At 55.3% G+C, this 18,462-nt stretch overlaps 5 protein-coding genes across 5 annotated transcripts; 2 read left to right on the top strand and 3 right to left on the bottom strand.

Moving 5' to 3' along the window:
* Nucleotides 1-42: 42 nt before the first annotated feature.
* CMQ_7885 (1-phosphatidylinositol-3-phosphate 5-kinase) lies at nucleotides 43-9,785 on the bottom strand (the record flags this gene model as incomplete). Its single annotated transcript, XM_014313525.1, has 3 exons — nucleotides 43-1,651; nucleotides 1,816-1,905; nucleotides 1,984-9,785. The coding sequence occupies 3 exons, from the start codon at nucleotides 9,783-9,785 to the stop codon at nucleotides 43-45; spliced, it is 9,501 nt and encodes a 3,166-aa protein (XP_014169000.1).
* A 733-nt stretch (nucleotides 9,786-10,518) lies between these two features.
* Nucleotides 10,519-13,335, top strand: CMQ_7968 (uncharacterized protein; the record flags this gene model as incomplete). The annotated part of the gene is made up of 1 exon (XM_014313608.1): nucleotides 10,519-13,335. The coding sequence occupies one exon, from the start codon at nucleotides 10,519-10,521 to the stop codon at nucleotides 13,333-13,335; it is 2,817 nt and encodes a 938-aa protein (XP_014169083.1).
* Nucleotides 13,336-13,527: 192 nt separating this feature from the next.
* Nucleotides 13,528-13,937, bottom strand: CMQ_7893 (bola-like protein; the record flags this gene model as incomplete). Its single annotated transcript, XM_014313533.1, has 2 exons — nucleotides 13,528-13,839; nucleotides 13,893-13,937. The coding sequence occupies 2 exons, from the start codon at nucleotides 13,935-13,937 to the stop codon at nucleotides 13,528-13,530; spliced, it is 357 nt and encodes a 118-aa protein (XP_014169008.1).
* Nucleotides 13,938-14,900: 963 nt separating this feature from the next.
* CMQ_7999 (2-succinylbenzoate-ligase) lies at nucleotides 14,901-16,776 on the top strand (the record flags this gene model as incomplete). The annotated part of the gene is made up of 3 exons (XM_014313639.1): nucleotides 14,901-15,123; nucleotides 15,183-15,481; nucleotides 15,532-16,776. 3 exons carry the CDS (start codon nucleotides 14,901-14,903, stop codon nucleotides 16,774-16,776), a joined length of 1,767 nt encoding a protein of 588 aa, XP_014169114.1.
* Nucleotides 16,777-17,207: 431 nt separating this feature from the next.
* On the bottom strand, nucleotides 17,208-18,064 carry CMQ_7916 (cap-binding protein; the record flags this gene model as incomplete). The annotated part of the gene is made up of 3 exons (XM_014313556.1): nucleotides 17,208-17,696; nucleotides 17,749-17,820; nucleotides 17,882-18,064. 3 exons carry the CDS (start codon nucleotides 18,062-18,064, stop codon nucleotides 17,208-17,210), a joined length of 744 nt encoding a protein of 247 aa, XP_014169031.1.
* Between the last annotated feature and the right edge of the window lie 398 nt (nucleotides 18,065-18,462).

The raw sequence follows: 18,462 nt of genomic DNA, 5'->3' as shown, positions 1-18,462 counted from the left end.
GCGGTGAGACCGAAATGCAAAGAGAGAGAAAAAGGGTATCGTCTACACCAGAAAGGTCCAGAAACTCGGGTACACAAACTCCTCCTCAAAGATGCGTCGCACCTGTTCCAGCACGAACCGCTCCACCTTGCCAACGTTCTTCAGACTCTGCTTGCCGCCCTGACGCTGTCCGATCTCGCTCTCGACACGGACCTCCTGCAGCAGTCCGCCGACGCGGGTTCGCGGCTTGGGTGGCGCCGCTGCCGGAGGCGGTGGTTGCGATTGTGTCGGGGCTGCTGCACCGTGCAAAGTGAACCGTGCAGACGACAAAGTCGCACGGTCTCCGCCACTATCGTCCATGTTGCTATCGTCCTCGCCAGCCGCAGCATCGCCACCGTCACAGCCGCTGATGCCGTCGGACTCGTCGTCGCCGACAGCGGCCAGCGCATCCTCCGGTCCCAGGAAGCAGAAATGGATGCGCTTGCGGATGTGGGCCAGCACGCCGACGCCGTCAAAGGTCAGGCCGGTGATGCTCAGTCGCACCGGGATGCCGACAAAGCTGGGCATCGGATAGTCTAGCAGAATGTCTGCCGTCAGCAGCAACTTGATGTCGCCAGCATAGCGGATCCGGAAGACTGCCTGCATGTCCTCGGCTCGTGGCTCGTGTGGCCGATGGGCGTGTGGCCGTCGCGGCTCTTCTGTGTGATCTGTGTGATCTGTCTGTTTTGTCTGTTCGGTCTTCTCTGCACGACGACCCTTTCCGCCAGCTGTCTCCTCGGCTGCTGCACTGCCACCGCTGCCCGACAGCCCGGCCATGGCGGCGTCCCGTGTCGGTGGCCGCGACGGAATTCCGGACGACGTCGGCGCCAGCGTCGACACGCTGTGTTTTTCTCGCAAGACCGGCCGCAGCAGCGCCGGGTTGGCTGCCGACGAGTATGACGACGATGACGATGTGGCCACGGCCGCTGCCGGCACGCTGTCGGGCCCGCCCATAGAGACGGAGCTGCTGTATGACGGGTTGCGACGGTGCTTCGGTCTTCCGCCGAGATGGGCTCCGGCCATTGCTGCCAGCGGCGTCTGTGTCCCCGACCAGCCTGGAGCCAGGTGGCTGTGGAAGTGGTGCAGTAGGTTCGACGTGCCGCCCGGCACGCCGCCCGAAGCCGTCGCCGAAGCTGCTGCTGCGATGCCACCACTGTTCCTCGCGTCCGCTGTCACCTGCTCTGTCGCGTCGCTCAGCAGCGAACTGTCGCTCAGCTCATGCCGATGACCTCTCTCCTCTTTCTGCTCTCTCTGCTCTCTTTGTTCGTCGGCGCTGCTACTGCTTCTGCTTCTGCTGCTGTCATCCTCATACTCGTCCTCATCCTCATCCTCCTCGCTCTCCTCGTAAAAGTCTGGCAGTGGGTCCGTTATATCCTTGAGCTCCAGCTCCGGCGCAATGCTCCCAAACTCAAACTCGTGCACCGTCACCGACTTGATGAACCGTGGCAGCGGCACCGCCTGGAACTTGCTGTGGATGAAATCACGGATACGCTCCGCCAGCTCGACGCCGTCCGGCCCCGTCGTCAGCGTGTCCCAGTTGAGGTCGATCGACATGTGGACGCGGAGGGCCTGGCCTGCTTGTCTCTTTTGCTGGTTTCCACACGGCTTGTGCTTTGGCGGCGTGTTTTGGCGGCTACAGCCGGCAGAACGTGCTGAAGCGGGGATCAAAGCACCACTTTCTATTAGCGCGCACCGCCTTCTATCCGTTGCCGCCTTATCTAACATCTTACAAAGCCATTACGTCATGCTCTACCTCATCGTCGTCTTCTCTACCCTCCCCATCAGTCGTCCCCATACCCTTCAAAGTGAGCCCGTGGCACCAGCGCTGGATGCGTGTAGCCCATGCTGCCAAACAGGTGCCAGCAGTTGGGAGCTTGCAGGATGTATCTGTGTTGGTTCGTTAGCCGAAAGCCCAAAGAAAGCCCAAACCCCCCCCCCCCCCCCCCAAATCAACAGTCAACATACCTCTCCATGGCCTCGCGGAAACGCGACTTGTACTCCTTCGGGCTCGTTACTGTCGGCCGGTTGCGCCCGCCGCCCGCAAAGCCGCGGTCCTTGATCCAGCTCTCCAGCTTCTTGTCCCACGTGTACGTCCTGATGCAGTCGATGATGCCCACCACCAGCTCCTTGCGCGACTCATCTACCGCCACCATCAGAGAGTAGTCCATGACGTTCTGCCGCGCCAGGAATAGCGTGTCGTTCCACACTGACGCCCGCAGCTGCTTCTTCGCGTGCTCTCGCGCAAATAGCGGCGACTCGTAGATGTACTCCACCATGTTCTCGTCCAGCAGCACCTCGTTCTGTTCGCCCGTCGATTGGATCTTGCGGTTGCGCATCGAACCCTTGAGATCAAACTTGCGCGTCTCCTGTCGATCGTAGAACAAGTTCTCCATGATCAGCAGGTCCAGCTTGATCTCCGTCCCCGTCGATGAGTTCTTCACAATCACCTGGAAGAACCCCAGCATCTTCGCAATCACCGACGGCAAATCGTGAAACAGAAACTCCGCCATGAGGCTAAAGTACGACGGCGCAAACCGCAAAAATGCCGCCGTCTCCACCGGCGACAGCGCCTTCATCACCAGCCGGTCGTCCAGCGTCTTGAGAAACACCGATTTGGTCTTGCCTCCCTTCGAGTCCCATTTGAGACACCGCGACAGCGACTCGACAATCCGATCCGCCACTCCGCACTTCCGTCGCAGTGCGTCAAACTGTTCCGCGTAGAAGATCTTGCACATCATCCGTGCAGACCCTTCCGTGAATTGGTACTTCAGGTGTGTCCCCATCGACCGCAGAAGGCTGAGCTCCAGCTCCTTCTCATCCATCTCGTACCACGCTTCTGATTCGCTGCTCGTCGCCTCGTCGTCCTCATCGTCCTCCTTCTTCGTCTGCTCGGCCTTTCCTCCTTCCGAAACTTGCGCTCCCGCCACGTTCGCGCTGCCTTTGCTCTGCTTCATCTCCAGCACAGCGCCATCTCCTTCGTCCGAGCCGTCTGCACTGTCGCCGCTCGCGGCCTTCGCTTCCTTCATCTGCCGCCGCGTTGCCTTCCTTCCTTGCTGCTGGATGACCCTGAGCTTGCTTATGTAATCCTCAGAGCTCAGCGCAAACGCGATCAGCGAGCTCGGCTCGTCTTCCCGTACAATCACGTCCGAGTCGAAGAATATGTGGTCTGACGCATTGAGAGGGTAGTCCAGCGGCGGCCATCCGGTTGCTGATCGCTCGGCCCAGAAGTTGCCCAGCATCTTCATCAGGGTCGACTTCTTGTCTTTCTGAAGCTCCGCCGGAACCGTGCCGCTTGGCTCGAGATGTTCGGCTATCGTCTCTACATCCGGCAGGATGTCCTCCAACGACTGGTCCGCATCGCTGCCGCCTTCGCCGTCCGACCCTGCCGCGCTTTCGGTGTGCTTGTGCTCGTGGTCCTGGTCCTCCGTCGCAGCCGTTTCAGCCGTGCTTTCCGACAGCTGTTGTGACCGTGGCTCCGAAGACGGCTGGCCGCTCTGGTCCGCCACGTCCACTTCGTCTGTCCGAGGAGCAGCTGTCGCCGCGGGTCCCAATCCAGCCTCTCCCATCTCTCCCGTCTCCGGGTGCTTGTCTTCTGGCCGACCCTCGCTGTGCTGCGAAGCAAATAGCTGCTCGCCATCCGTCGGCTCCGGCTCCTGCACCGCCTGGTTGATGTCCTCGTAGACCTCCACGATTGCCCGGACTGATGACCGGGGAAAGTAGGACTGTGGCTGGTGTTGCATTTTTGCCGCCCGCATGCGCTCCCGGTTTCTCTCCTTTTCAAACTCGCGAGTCAGTTGCTTCGCAAGATTGGTCACCTTGGTCTCCTTCTTCTTGTGCACAAATCGGGGAATTGCCGATTGCCCGGGCTTTCTGTGCGACTTCAGCGCGCTCAATCCGATACGATCTGTAAACTTCTTGTCCACCTTGCCCAAGACGTCCATTGCATGTTTCTGCGCCTCCCCCCCGTTGCCGCTTTGTCCACCCTCAGACGTCAACGCCTTCGCATCTTTCACCGACGCCTGCCTGCTCAGCCCAGAGTTGATCCGGGGGACAGCACCGACAGGCTGCGAAGCTGTCCGGATCATGGGAGGCGACACCTTCGAACCTGTCTTGCGAGAAGCTCCACGATAGTCGGCAGCATGCCGCGCCTGCGAACTGTTGTTGCCGGACATCTGTGTTGTCTGACTGCCCTCGGCTGACTGTGACTTGAACTCCCTGCGGAGTTGTTCGACCTTTTCCGTCAGAGTCTGCGGTGACATTTGACCAGGACCAGGACGACCAGATTTGTTCGGGCGCGACGATCCTGTCATGACTGAAGATGAAGCCGGAGACGAGGTTCTGCCGGTGCTTTTGCCTGGCAGTTCTTGGCTACTGCTTGTAGACATTGATTTTCGAGAACCATCGACGACGGCAGCCCCGGCGCTCGTTTCAACTTCGTCAGCTGCGTCAGCCGCATCAACTGCTGCAACCTCGCTGTCACAAGTGCTAGCCTCCATCTCAATCGAAGTTTTAGTCAGCGTCGGTGATGTCTGTGCTGTCGCCTCGGGTGCTTCCACTTGTCCTGGAGCTTCATCTGCCTGCCGTTCGGATGAGGCTAGCTCGAGCTCGGCCTCAACCAGCTGCTCCGGTGCTCGCTCTCCCTCTGCTTCCAGCGGCGACTTGGTCGTTACCGCTGCCCCTGCGAGGATGGCCGGTTCCTCGACAGTCGACAGGGCGGAATACTCTTCTGGCTTGGAGTCGGTACCCCCCACCGAGCTCTGCGTTGTCGGCACCACAGAGCTTTTATTCTCAGACTCGGATACAAGGGAAGCAACAGAAGTTCCGTCTATAGCCGGAAGAGACTCCTTTGACTCGCTGTCGGTAAACATCTTCCTGAGTTGCATCACGGTCAACTGCCGCACGTCTTTGTCGGATAAGAAGTCCGCCTCAAATTTTGCAAACGTTGCATCCCATTCAGTGATCTTCAGTGCCATCGAGCGCATGGCAGCATTCAACGGGATGATTTCGTAGTGTTTAGACTGCATGTAGGCTTGCTGCAATTCCCGGATCAATCGAGGATGATCCTCCTGGGCTTTCTTGGCAAGCCGCTCCACCTCAGCCTTGCAGCTCTCTACCTTTTCTGGCAGGACACTGTCGATGCGGATGCTTTTGATTCTGTTATTCAAAGACGTGATAAACCGAACCCAGCGCTCTTGCATCTTCAGGAAGATGGTGTTTTTCAGCTTTAGATCATGGTCTACCTTCCAGGTGATCCGTGCCCTAGGAACAACAACCTCGAGTAGGTCAATGGGGTCGTAGTGAATCCGCACAGAAGAGCCTCGGTAGTTGAAGTAGTGAATATGCTCTTTGTGGCAGTCGTGCAAGCACTTCGTATCCTCGTCCAATCGAAGAAACTGGTTCCAGAATAAGAGTTCTAGATACTTGCCAAACGAGTATTTCCACCCACTTTCAGAAAGCCGCTTGACTCTGAGGTCCCGTCTGCAGATTTTGCAATAACTCCACACGTAGATGGGATCTTCCTCGTCCTCCCCCAACTCCTCCTTTTCGCTTGGTGGCTCTGGACTAGATGGAAGTCTCGCTTCTGGCTCGACAAAGACGGTGACGCGGGCCTCGCCGTGCACGTAAGTGTGATGGTGCTGCCACAAAGGTCGGTCGCATCCGTTGGCATTGCACAGTGCCTCGGCGCCATCACACAGATCCTGTATATACATGCCCAGAGTGGCATCCGGGCTCATTGCACTCAATGGATCATCAACCTCATTGTAGTAGGAGAAACCGACCAGCCCAGGTTCGGTACACGGGATCTTGGTTTCCGTGCAGGTCACTGAGTAGAGAACGACAATATTTTGGTGTGAATGCGGATCGAAGAGGTCTAGATTTACTTGGAGGTAGTTCTCCCACTGCCGCGTTTGCGTCTGGTATGCATACAACGCTTTGTCGTACTCTGCATCGTGGACGGCGTGGAGCACCTCCATCACCAATCGCGGCGCCTTCTGGCCAATTTCGTGCACCATTTTCGGATTGATCAGTTGGAATTGCTGCTGTGGTGTATTGTCTTCTGATCCGCCCTTCTCTTCGTGGATGTCTTGGTCACGCAGTCGCTTGAGATAGAGAAGCCGTGTTTCTTGTTCACGGGCCTTCACGAGAAGATATGGCTGCGTGAACTTGACAAACGGCGATGCCGAAAGAATTTTTGTCTTGTACTTCTCTACCATGTCGCTGTAAAAGGTTGGTGCCGGCACATCTTCAGGCAGCTGTCGGTCTCCCGTTCCTTGCAGACTCTCGGCAGAAATTGTACTCTCTGAAAGTTGACGAGACTGTTCTCCATCCGCCAGCAGACACGTTTCAGCATGCCCCATCGAAATGGGGCCACTTCGTGCCATTGCAAGGGGATCAGCATCAACGTCGGTCGTGGTTGTAATCGGAGTCTCTTGGCTTGGGTTTTCAGGCCCGTCAACGGACAACAGGCTCTCAACGGTCGGGGGCTGCTTCGTAGCAGACGGCAGGCTCGTACTTTCGATGTCGTAGGATGTCTTGACAGACTTGTCGTTCAAGAGGCAGGACTCTAGTTTCAGGTTGTAGACAACGTATACCATGAACTCAGTGATCTTTTTCATGCGTGATAGAAGCTCAGTCGATGTACCGCGTAGAGCTATCGTACAGCCAAGGAACTTCTTGCAGCCTGACACAAAAATGTACGTCTTTTTTCGGCCAGGAATGTCGTTGTTCACGAAGGTCTTAACCTCGAAAGCAGCACATCGCCCAACTGTGATAGGCAAAGATAGCATGTCCATCGAAGAAATGATCGGCGTTCCGGTAAATCGAGAGACGGCCCCGATGACAGATGGCTTGACGTTGTATGCGACGGCAATGCCGGCCTCTGCTAACGATTGCAGAGCCAAGCCAGCCACATTTCGTTGAGCAAGAACAACCTCTGGCTCATGGCTTCGGATACGGGCAACCACCATTTTCAGAAACTCTTTCTCCTGTGACATGACCGGCTCAAGGCTCATAAACTGGTGCTCTTGCTGTCTCTGGTATTCGACCGGAAAAGAAACAATCAAGATTCGAGGGTTTGCAATTCGCCGTGGCATGCTCTTGAGGGCAAGGTTTTTCGTGAAGATCACGCCCGACACGTAGCTACTGTCGCTCGGCTTGCCTCCAGGGATCTTTTTCAGTTTGACATAATGTCGAATGTCCATGCGATCTCCTTCACGTGTGTTTGGGTCTACCTCAGCAGCACACCGTCGCAATATAGGAATAAGAGCCTTCTCCCATGCTAACGGATTCGGAATTGCAGCGTCGTCCAAAAGTTGTCTAAACAGCTTTCTCGTATGCTTGATGCTCGGCTCATTCAACTTTGTCGGTTCGGACTTTGCTGTTGATGGCCGGGCAGCCTTGGCATCAATGCTACCAAAAACATCGAGCATACTCAACGTCTCGTTCGATATCGAAGGGCCCTTGTATCCACCCAGTTTGGAGCGTGGTGACCGAAGATGATGCTGGCCAGCAGCAATGCTGGCGGAGCTCATATTCCTGCGCCTTCCCGTTGCCCGTGAGTGGCTAGCAACACTTGGCGAGCCTACGCCATCATCCACTCCCCGGCTCGTGAAACTTAAGCCACTGATACTCTTTTCGCCTTGGCGAGAACGGTGCTTCCGGCCAACGCTCAGGAATGGGCCAAAATTGGACCTTTCGGGATCGATGCTTGAAGAGATCATGTCTTTGCTCGCCAACGTGCTGAAAAGTCCCATCTGTTCGTCCCCGCTCGACTCGTCAGACATGTACGGTGCGAGCTCTGGGTCGATAATGTTGTCATCGTGAAAGGCAGGTAGTTTCGACCTGCGGTTCATCTCATCGGACAAATCTTTGCGAAACGGTACTCTGTCTTCTGCGGTTGATTTGCTATTCCAGAGAAGGTTGTGCTTCGAGTGATGGCGCACGTGACCTGATGAAGTCGGTCGCACAGAGGCCATTGACTTGAGAGAGCGAGACGAGCTCGGTCGGCTGAGCTGCGACGCACCGATTTCTAGGATCGCCGAATTTCGATTGGAAGGATCTCCCAGCCGCCGGGCTGCAGGAATGGCCATCATTGGGGTTGTCGTCGATCGTCCGTCGTCTATCTCATCGGTCCTCTCGGACATGCTGCGTTCGTCGTCCGTCTTCAGCTTTGCTGTGGCAGCCGTGGATTTTTGTGTGTTTGACTGAAGAAGAGACGTCAAACGAGGATCATCATCACCAGAATCGTCCGAGCCACCCTCGTATCTGCTGTTGATGACATCCAGGCATTTCATGCAGACCTTCAAACTGCCTGGAACGCCAAACTTCTCTCCGGATATGGTTGATGTACACTTCGAGTCAAATATCCAACCACAGGTCCGGCAATGGTGCTTTCGGCGAAAAGCGTAGAATGGGTCGCCACATTGAAAGCACTCTTTGCAGGTCTCGTCGGCCATCCAGAACTCTTTGCCTAGGATCTGCTTTCTCATAAGTTCCAGACGTGCACTGACGCTTTCACTTGTGCCATCCGTTGCCGTTGTTCCGTTGATCCGTACTTGTCCTGACGGTAGCTTCTGAGGTCTCGTATCGTGCGCGAACGAATCGTGGTTTACCATGATATGGGCAGATGTTGTGATTGGGCTAGCTTCCACAAAGGTCCGTTCTGATGCCGAAGAGAGAGGGTGAAAACCGCCAGGCGTCCCTCCTACATTTAGCTGGTTGATAGCGGAGGGCGATTTCAAGTCATCATGCAATTTGGCACTTGCACCGTGTACTCCGATCACAGACAACGGATTGGCGCCATTGTGATTCGACGTACGATATGGCCCTGTGCTTTTTACTGGGCTGTGTATCGCATCGGGATAGCTGCACTGACTTGGGCCGTCATCCTTAGCAGATCGAAGAGAAGCAGAAGCCACACCTGGGATATCGTTGCTCTTTCGCTCGGTAGGACCATCATAGGTGTTAGATCCAGCGGAATAGCTTGGCACATGAGACTCGTTCAATCTGGCAGGTCGTCTCCTGCCATTTGTAGGAGATGCAAGCTCTTCTGAAGTACGTGGCCCTCCTGGGTCCCGCAAAGGCTCGCTATACAATCCTACAGCGCCAGATGCTATGGCTGTGTCGACCACAGCAGGCGCTGGTGCCCTGCCCACCTTTGAGAGACTTTGGGTCGCTGTAGCAGATTTTGCAGTTGATGCGGATGTCGAAGTAGTGATGGATGATGCTTTCGAGGAAGGTAATGCCTTATCTGACGTTATGCCGCCCGAGGTGTTTGCGGCGATTGTAGGTATCTCAGACAGTATGGAGTTGACTGTTGTGTTCGTAGATCCGCTCTCGCCTCTCGGAAGGCTCGAGACAGAGGACTTGGAACGTGTGTGCGTTGGGCGTGTACTGTTCTTTGAAGGCACCCCATCATGGCTGGTTCCCCCCTCTAATTCGGTCGCGGTAGCTTTCCCACCAACACCAACAGCTTCCTTGAGCCTCGAGTAAAAACCGCTCAGCCCTTGCTGTACTAGATCGCTAGCCGTCCCCTTTGGTTCAACGACGGGAGCTGCAGCCGTAGGAGGTGGCCCGAAGTCGTTGAAGGTTGTCAAGATGTCGGATTGGCTTGCAGAGTTGTGAATCTTGTCGAGAGCTTGGGCCAGCTGTTCCTTGTCGGCCTGCGAAGTGGTGGACTGGCTAGCGATAGAGCCCCGACGAGATAATCTTTCAAAGTGAGGAGATGGGGAGGCGGGCGACTGCGGAGGCATTCTCGAGGACGACATGTCGAGGGGCTGTATGACCGTATGAGCACCTTAGTCGCGGAGGCCGACACAATTGAACAGGTTAAGGCACAGGATTCGACACAGCCCGCACAGTTGCCGAAGCGTGAGCGGGCATATCTCGAGCGGTGCCCTAAAAGACTGATAGATGCCCAGCCGGTTGTCTGTATCGTGACAGACTTCTGCAAGTGTTGGCTGGGCAGAAACGGGCTGCAAGAAAGAGTGTAGATCGATGAGGTAAGCCCGACGCCAGGGCCGTGGGATTTCAAGGCATTGTCTTCCTTATTGTGCGACGACCTTCCGAATAGGACTTAACGTCGTGGCGAAATGTTCATAGTGATTCTCAAGCATCGGCATACCTGATGCTGCTGTATGGTGGTGCTTTCGCTCACGTTCAAGCAAAAGATGCGGGGTGGCGCGTGGTTCTAGCTGCTCCAGTGCTCTAAAATGTGGATCCGTTTTATTTTATTATGTAGTTCCGATCACGTGGACTGGCGTTTATGAGCATTTTAATTATTTCCGCTGACAAACGCGTTCATGAACGTGCTCCTTTACACCACCTTCGCATCACAAACTTGTCAGGCTTGCTTTAGGTCTACTCGCATGGACGGGTGCAGGACAACAACCGTCGCATCTAATACGTGCACGTTATTAGGGCATCAAAGGCCGTGAGAACTGCCGAAAGTTCAATGTCGCATATTGCACGAGCAGCTCGGGTCAAACGTCACGACCCAAGATGGACCAAACTCTGAGCAGTGGCAGCAAGACTGCCCGCACATCTTCTTTTACAACATCCCCACCAACCAAGAAAAACGGCCAGCTCAAGAGGGGGGTATTTCATATACCCTTATCCCAGAAAGAGCTGTTTGATATGGACCTGTGTTGGATTGAAAACATTCGAGCTCAAGGACATGGCACCTCCGTCGTCCCGTCCAGTGTTCTGAGAGAGGTGCGGAGTTCTGCCCTCAAGTCGGCTGCTGCAGCTTCCAATATATCAGAAAAAGCGCCCTCTGGTACGACCGCTTCTCCACCCGCGACGCCCGCTTCAAAAGACAAGATGTCCACAGAAACGATCACAAGAACGCCAGCAGCAGCTCTACGAGAGCCATCTGAAACCCTGTCCGCAAAACGACACCAGTCGGCTATAGCAGACACACGATCGCCCAAGGTGCAGATTTCAAGGACAGAAGCTCCGCACGATTCTGATTCATCTCCTCAACAGCCGGATATCCCACTCCCTAGTATTGAGGTGCCAACAACGGGACTGCTTGAGAAAAGAGTCCCTGCATTCTCTCAGATGGAAGCCTCCCAGTCGTTGGCGAAGACAAGTTCCAATAGAGAAGAGCCTCTTCTCTCGCAGGAACCTCCACGGCCTTTTTCTCCAAGTTGGTCTAGCGAAGCAGATTCCAGTGACGTGGAAGACCAGGACACCCCAATTTCTGCCAAGCAAGCTCGACAACCAGAATCGCTTACCAGAGGGCACGTTTTGGCACCTTTGGAGAACTCGGCCCTAAATTTACGAAGCAGCAGTCCACCTGAAGAATTGGACGTGGAGGTTCCCGATGCTCTTGGTGGAAAAAATTTGCACACGCAAGCTTCAGAGCGGCAATCAAGCCGAGAGCACAGTAGAAGTCAGCCAAAGGAGGGAGGCCAGATTGAATCGCCCCTGCTATCAAGACACCAACAGCGACAAAATTATCATTATGTGAACAGTCCGAGCTCGCCATCAGACAGCCTTATCCCTAATAATCACAAGAACACAACTCTTCACGAAGAATTACAAGAGCACGGACAAGAGGTCTCGCAAACCATCCAACATGAACGGAGGCGGCGACTTATGAAAGAGCCTGTATTTCCGGAGCTTGGTGGCCACAGGGAAGTAGTTGTTTCGGCAGGGCCCAATAGTTCCAACTTCGGCTCGATCGTGAAGCGTCGCCGAAGCACAGGTATACACCCCTCAGAGGCTTCGAGGGATTGTGTTACCGATGTGGCGATAGGTCGAGTACCTGTGCTACGAAGTGGTACAAAGACATACGTGGCCCGCCGCACTGAGCATCGCAAGTCAGCTCCTGCTAATTTCATGGACCACCTCGAAGTTGTCGCCATGGCCCATACCAACAAGCCAAGCCGCGGATTTTCAATGGGCACTGGAGCAAATCCAATATATACTTGGAAACTTCCGTACGAGACTTTCAAATCGGCGTATCCGGACTTCATGGGAGACCTAGAGGACTTTCTCAGGGCATGCTTCTGTATTCAAGGGTTTGCAAGTACAGGCTCGCTCGCTAGTTTTCTGTATGACGATGTCATCCGCGCATATGTGGATTTTATAGGGTATGTCCACGCGGTAAAATCCGGCAAGACGATGAATCTATTGGAATGGTACAACCGCAACGTCGACGCACTTCAATATAGCAAAAAGGTCGTCACCACTGAAAACGTTGCATCCATTTTGGCGGCCTACCCGAAGAAGGTAGACGTAATACGGCAAATCGTCCACAGCAGCCAAGACTTTGACCCCGTCAGACGGGAAGCAGTTCCTACTCTGGAGCCGGAACGCACAGACGGCTCTGAACATGCACAAATGGTACCCAACGACCTGATGGAGCGCGTAGCCAGGCAAGAACTTAGTCTTCCCTCAACCACTTTGGCTCCTCTGGCAGAGTCAGACTGCGCTAGTGATAGCCTTTGGCCACACGGCCAACTCAGCAGTCCGCAGATGAACGCGTCTTTATTCGGGCCCAGTGCCCTCAGCGATGACACCGGCAAAGATCAAAGTCAAGATTTATATCAAAGCCAACGACAGAGTCAGCCGAATCACCATATCCAAAACAGCTCGTCTGGTCTGGGCGTCACGGAGAGTCCATTAGCACTGCCAAGCTCGCTGGCTCCAACAGCCGCCATACCGCTTGGGATGGACCGGGTCAGCTACATGTTGCAGTCGCCGGCTTGGCGCTCGTTGGCCGATGTATCACCACCGCGGCAATCGACAGAAAGACGCACACGAGAAAAGTCCGCGGAGATGATCGTGGAGAGTGCAATACGGAGGCCGACTAGAGAACCCGTGGTACAGTCTGTACAGCAGGCGCCAGCCGACGGGACGACCAGCCGAAAACGGAGTCGAGAGGGAGATGACCTGGGGTATAACGCACAAACCAAAAAACGGCACACTTCGGGCGTCCTTCCCAACAATGCTTTGTCAAATCCGAAAATTGCGGAGCAGAAACGGCGCGAACAAGACTCAGAAGACGACTGGTTCGAGCCGCCGCAACACAGGCCCCCGGCAGCCAAAGCTGTGGAGTCATCTGTCCAACCCCAGCCCGCCCGCACTGAACATCGTCAGGATACAGTTGTCACATCGAATATGCAGACAACAGAAGCAAGCAGTAGACGCTCTCCCGCCCTACTGAAATTGGCAGCGCCGTTGCCGAAGAAGCAAAGACAACCAGTGCAGGCGTTGCCTCTGTCGGATGCTGATAGGGCCAGACGGTTTGGCGAATTTTTGAAGTCGAAAGTCAGAGCAAAGAAAGGCTCTGGGCAGAGAACGACTTGAGATGTGCAGGAGTTGTGGCTGAAATGACAGAGTTGAACAAACATGTAGGGAATACTCCGTACCAGATACCCCAATTGATTCAGGACCTTTTGCTTCTGGTTTAGGTTTATAGTTTTTGCAATCGTTTCTGTATCTCACGCAGTCGTACCAATTTGTATCGATGTGTACTCCATATCTTACATGCAGCTTGGCTCAGTGTTCTTGCCCACAGCCGACAGCGTCTCCGGCGCTCTTTTTCTGCTCCTCACGCTTGACGTCCTCCTCCGGTGTCATTGTGCGCAGCTGCAGCGCATGGATCCCGCCGTCGCGCTGCATCTCGTCCTGCAGCAGGCCGTAGATCATGCGGTGGCGGGCCGGCTGGCGCTGGGCACGGAAAGCTTCGGCGGTGATGACGATGCGGAAGTGGGTCTCGCCAGACTGCACGCGGCCAGCCATGGCAGCATGGTGGGAGTGGAGGTGTGAGTCGTTGAAGATATCCAGACGGCTAGGCTTGAGGGGAGCGAGCTACGGAGGCCGAGGTCAGGAATAGGACGGCAGAATAGGGAGGAAAAGCTCACCCTCTCGCGGATCAGGTCTTCTACCGGAGTAGTGCTTGTGGCCATTGTGGCGAGACAGCGAATCGAGGCGCGAGCCGAGAGAAGAGCCAGAGGGCCGGAGCCAAGGACTGTGCGTAGGAACATCCGGGAGGAGCGGGCGAGCTTGCGACGGATGACTCGCAAAGAGCGTGCTGAGATGGTAAGGCTGATGATGAAAGGCTGCGCCGTGGTTGGACAGTAGGCAGGTGAAAGACTTCTAGCCTTTCACAGTGGGGCCACAACGGCCACTGGCTTTGGAGTAACGGGCAGTGACCGACCATGTGTCAGCCTCGTCTCAGATCCGACATTCCGTACGGAGTACTCCGTAATACAACAGGGATTCGGTGCTTTCCAGACTCTTATTTTAAACGGCAATGATTGCCATCATCATGGCTGTGCTCGTGCTCATCTCTCTGAGACGTTATGGTTTAGTGCATAAAACATCCACATGTTTTATTCGCTTATCCATACTATATATAGCTCAGCTGCCCGGACCCGAACCGGAAGCCGTGTCAGTTCTACAGAGTCGTCAGTCCAAGCCGCCAGCCCGAACTGTATTTGATGAATATCAGTATAATCTATAGCTGTTGTTTCTTCAAAATTGCGTGTCACGTCCTAGATTTGAAGATTTCACCATCCGAAGAGCGTATACCTCAGACCGTCCACGGGCCCTTGTCCCAAAATAAGCTATTCGCTTTCCCGATAACAATACTTTTCTTTTCCCTGATCGACACCACCCTCCGAAGGCCGGACAACCCCGTCGGCCTTCTCCCACCCCCTGTATTATTCTGTACTACTATCTCTTCCTCTCACATTTGCTATCCATCGTTCTGGGGTCACCCCTGTACTAATAGTGGCATGCAGCGTGTTCTAGTTGGACCGCTCGGCCCCTCCTTCTCTTCCCTCCTTCCTTTGCGCACGTCTCCTCTCAGACGTCTCTTCTCTGCCCGACCCCTCCAACGTGCTGATTTCTCCCGCAAGCTCTCGGCCATGGCGTCTGCACTACCTCGTCTGCCGGTTTTTGAGGCCATTGCTCGACAGGAGCCCAATTCCACAGCGGTCGTCCACTCTCTCTCCGGACGTCGCTTCCAGTATGGCGAGCTCTTGGGTGACATTCGGAAGACCCGAAACCGCCTAGTCGAAGCCTCGGGAAAGTCCGACCTCAACGGAGAGCGCATTGCATTCATGGTCGAGAACAGCTACGACTACATCGGTAAGATAGACACTTGGCACGTACTCGACTTACATCTCTCTGACCGACCTGCTTCTCAGTCACTCTGCTGGCCATCTTGGCCGCCCGCTCGATAGCCGTTCCTCTTTCTCCTGCTTTCCCGGTTCCCGAGCTTCAGTACATTGTCGATCACAGCGAGGCAGCGCTGGTGCTCTCGTCCGCCAAGTTCCAGCACAAAATCAAAGACCTCTTGGCCGTCGATCTGGTGTCCAAACCGACGTATGTAGATCTCGCAAAGCACCTCGGTGGTGCGCCTCACGAAGCTGTCGAGCTGGACGCCGAGCTGGACGCTGGAGGTGCTGGCATCATGCTGTACACATCGGGAACGACGAACCGACCGGTAAGCGGCAGTTGTGTGATGCGCAACGTATCGACCTGACATGGCAATAGAAAGGCGTGCTGATCCCTGAGCGTGTGATGACTGCACAAGCGAGCTCCCTGACAAAGGCGTGGGAGTACAGCTCTTCGGATCACTTTCTCCACGTTCTCCCCCTGCACCACATCCACGGCACCATCAACGCGCTGTACACGCCTCTCTTCACCGGCGGCTCCATTGAGTTTCTCTTCCCGTTCAACGCCGATGCGGTATGGAACCGGTTTGCGGCACCTTTCCTGCCACGACAAGATGGAGCAACGGACTCTGCGTCAGAGCCGATAACTTTCTTCACCGTCGTGCCTACAGTGTATAGCCGACTGCTGGCCACGCACAAGGCCCTGTCTCCGCAGATGCAAGCAGCCACGTGCAAGGCCATCTCGCCAGAGCACCTGCGCCTCAGTATCTCTGGATCAGCTGCCCTGCCGTCGCCAGTCAAGAAGGCCTGGGAAGACCTCTCGCACGGAAGCGTGCTGCTCGAGCGGTTCGGCATGACCGAAGTCGGTATGGCGCTGTCATGCGGCCTCGAGAATGCGGATCGCGTCGACGGCAGCGTCGGATGGCCGCTGCCCTCTGTGGAGGCGCGGCTGGTGGACGTCGATACCGGCAAGGTGATCGAGCCCGGCCAAGAGGTAGACCCGGAGACCGGCCGGGAGCGTGCTGGCGAGATCCAGCTGCGGGGGCCTACCATATTTGCAGAGTACTGGCGCAACCCCAGCGCGACGAGCAGCGAGTTTGCCGCGGCAGCCGAACCCGGTGGCAAGGCCTGGTTCAAGACCGGCGACGTGGCAGTGAGACGGCCGGTGGCTGGCGCCGGAGCTGCACGCGAAACGAGGCCTTCACAAGACTGGACCGGCCGTGGTGACATGTACTTCATCCTGGGCCGGCGCAGCGCTGACATCATCAAGTCCGGGGGCGAGAAGGTATCCGCACTGGAGGTGGAACGGGAATTGTTGTCGATCCCAGCTGTGGCAGAGGCAGCCGTAGTTGCCGTGCCGTCGGGCAAATGGGGACAGAAAGTCGGTGCTGTCCTCGTGATGAGCGACGGCGAGAAGCCATGGACGGCTATGGATATGCGACGCGCATTGAAAGGCCGACTGGTCAACTACAAGATTCCACAGCTACTGCGGCTGGTCGAGCAGATCCCGCGCAACGCCATGGGCAAGATCAACAAGAAGCAGCTCGTAGCCCAGGTGTTTCAAGACGACTTCAGCGGCGACGAGGCAGGACCTACAGTAGTGCCGTCACCCAAGGGACAATGAGCATGTACGCCCAGCGTGGAAACAAGTATATAGATGGTTTAGGATACTACCCAGAGGTACACATTTCTTGAGTTCGTTGGGACAATACATTCAATTATTGTTAACGCAGGTACTCGTAGTCTTTGTATCTTAGCTCGTCCATTCTGCCAGATTCCTCCTTCGTTCGTCTTCCAGCCCTTGAGAAAGAGTGAACCCACCTCCACAGCATAACTGGATAACGAGGAACAGAGGCGTGGTTCAAAGTAGCAGGGGAATAAGAATCGTGGGTATAACATGCTCCGAAATAAACGGTCCGGCACAAATGAGATGGGATTAGCAGAACAAGCTCAGCTACTTTGGGAATCCTCCCTTCTCGTTCGCTCGCACTCTGCTTTCGTCCCATTCTGGATAACTTCCACTCTTTTCCGCGTCTATACTCATTACCGTTCTTTTTACACCGTCATCTTTGCTTTGGCTCGTGTGCTGCCACTGTGCTGTGCGTCTAGATGGCCTGAGAACTCGAGTTGTTCGTTGTCTGGCAGCTTGAGGACCTCCTTGAACCGCCGGCCGATAGCCAGAAGGATCTCGCGAGCCTTCTCGGGACTCCGGCCCTTGCCGCCAGACGTATCGCCATCACCACGGCCAGGAATCGACTTGCCGATGGTACGGGTCCAGACGCCGATACGGAAGAAGGCCTTCCGGACGTTGACGACCACGCCCATCACCTCGTCGTCTTCCTCCTCCTCGAGCGTCTCACCAATGGCGCCCAGCATGGTGTGCAACCACATCTCGTCGATGTCGACATTACGCTTGTCGCGGAATGAGTAGGACCATTTGCCACCGTGCTTATTCTGGGCATCTTCCCACTCAGGCCGGACGCCTGCCTTGAACAGGTGGTAGTCGGACTTGAGAGCGAGCTCCGAGACGGGAGCAATATTGTTCTAGTCGGTTAGCTAGAACGCCAGGTATCGCACAGAGAAGGGAAATGCCTACATAAATGCCCCAGAACTCTTCAACGGAGTTAAAAGTTATGACCTCCTTCAGCAGGTCGTTCCAATTGTCGCCCTAACCATAATGTCAGCTGTCGCATACTCCCTGCATCATTGACTGTCTATGTCCTGGTTACCTTGCCGCTGGCTGGCTTGGTGAACCAGAGGGTCCAGGTATGCATAAGCCGGTGCTTCACGTTGAAATTTTCCTTGTCGTGGAAAACGGTGACGTCTTCCTTGGCCTCTGCTGCGGCTGACGCGGAGTCGTTGCCGCCATCAGGCGAGATCGGAATTGTGGTGAGATCGACTTGGGTGGCCATCTTGTCTGGTTATGCGGCTGATAGGAAGCGAGGTGAGGTGTTCTGCGAAGAGACGATGGCTCGAATTCGATCGAGGAAAACCAGACTGGAGGTTGCCAAAAGAAGAGTTGAAGACAAGCCCTGTGGATTATCGGAATCTGGGAGCTCAGATAAGGAAGTTGTCGGTCTGATCCTATACCCAGTACAGGAACAGAAAGCGCGAGCGAGGGACCCTGGAACCAGCGAACCGACGAAAATTGGGTAGCTTCGGAAAAATATAGGAAAGGTGCCAATACGAGCTAGCATATATAGCTTTTCTGGCTGTACTTTATCTGACTGTTGCACCGGGCAGTAGTCAGTAATTTGGGTTGACGAAGAAGTTTGAATAAAATTGGTGATCCGAAACTCTTGTGAGGGGA

The sequence above is a fragment of the Grosmannia clavigera genome (assembly GCF_000143105.1).
Source record: "Grosmannia clavigera kw1407 unplaced genomic scaffold GCSC_82, whole genome shotgun sequence".
In the NCBI taxonomy this organism is placed as follows: Eukaryota; Fungi; Ascomycota; class Sordariomycetes; order Ophiostomatales; family Ophiostomataceae; genus Leptographium; species Leptographium clavigerum.
The sequence above is the reverse complement of the archived record's forward strand: the minus strand, read 5'-3'. Positions and strand labels throughout refer to the sequence as shown.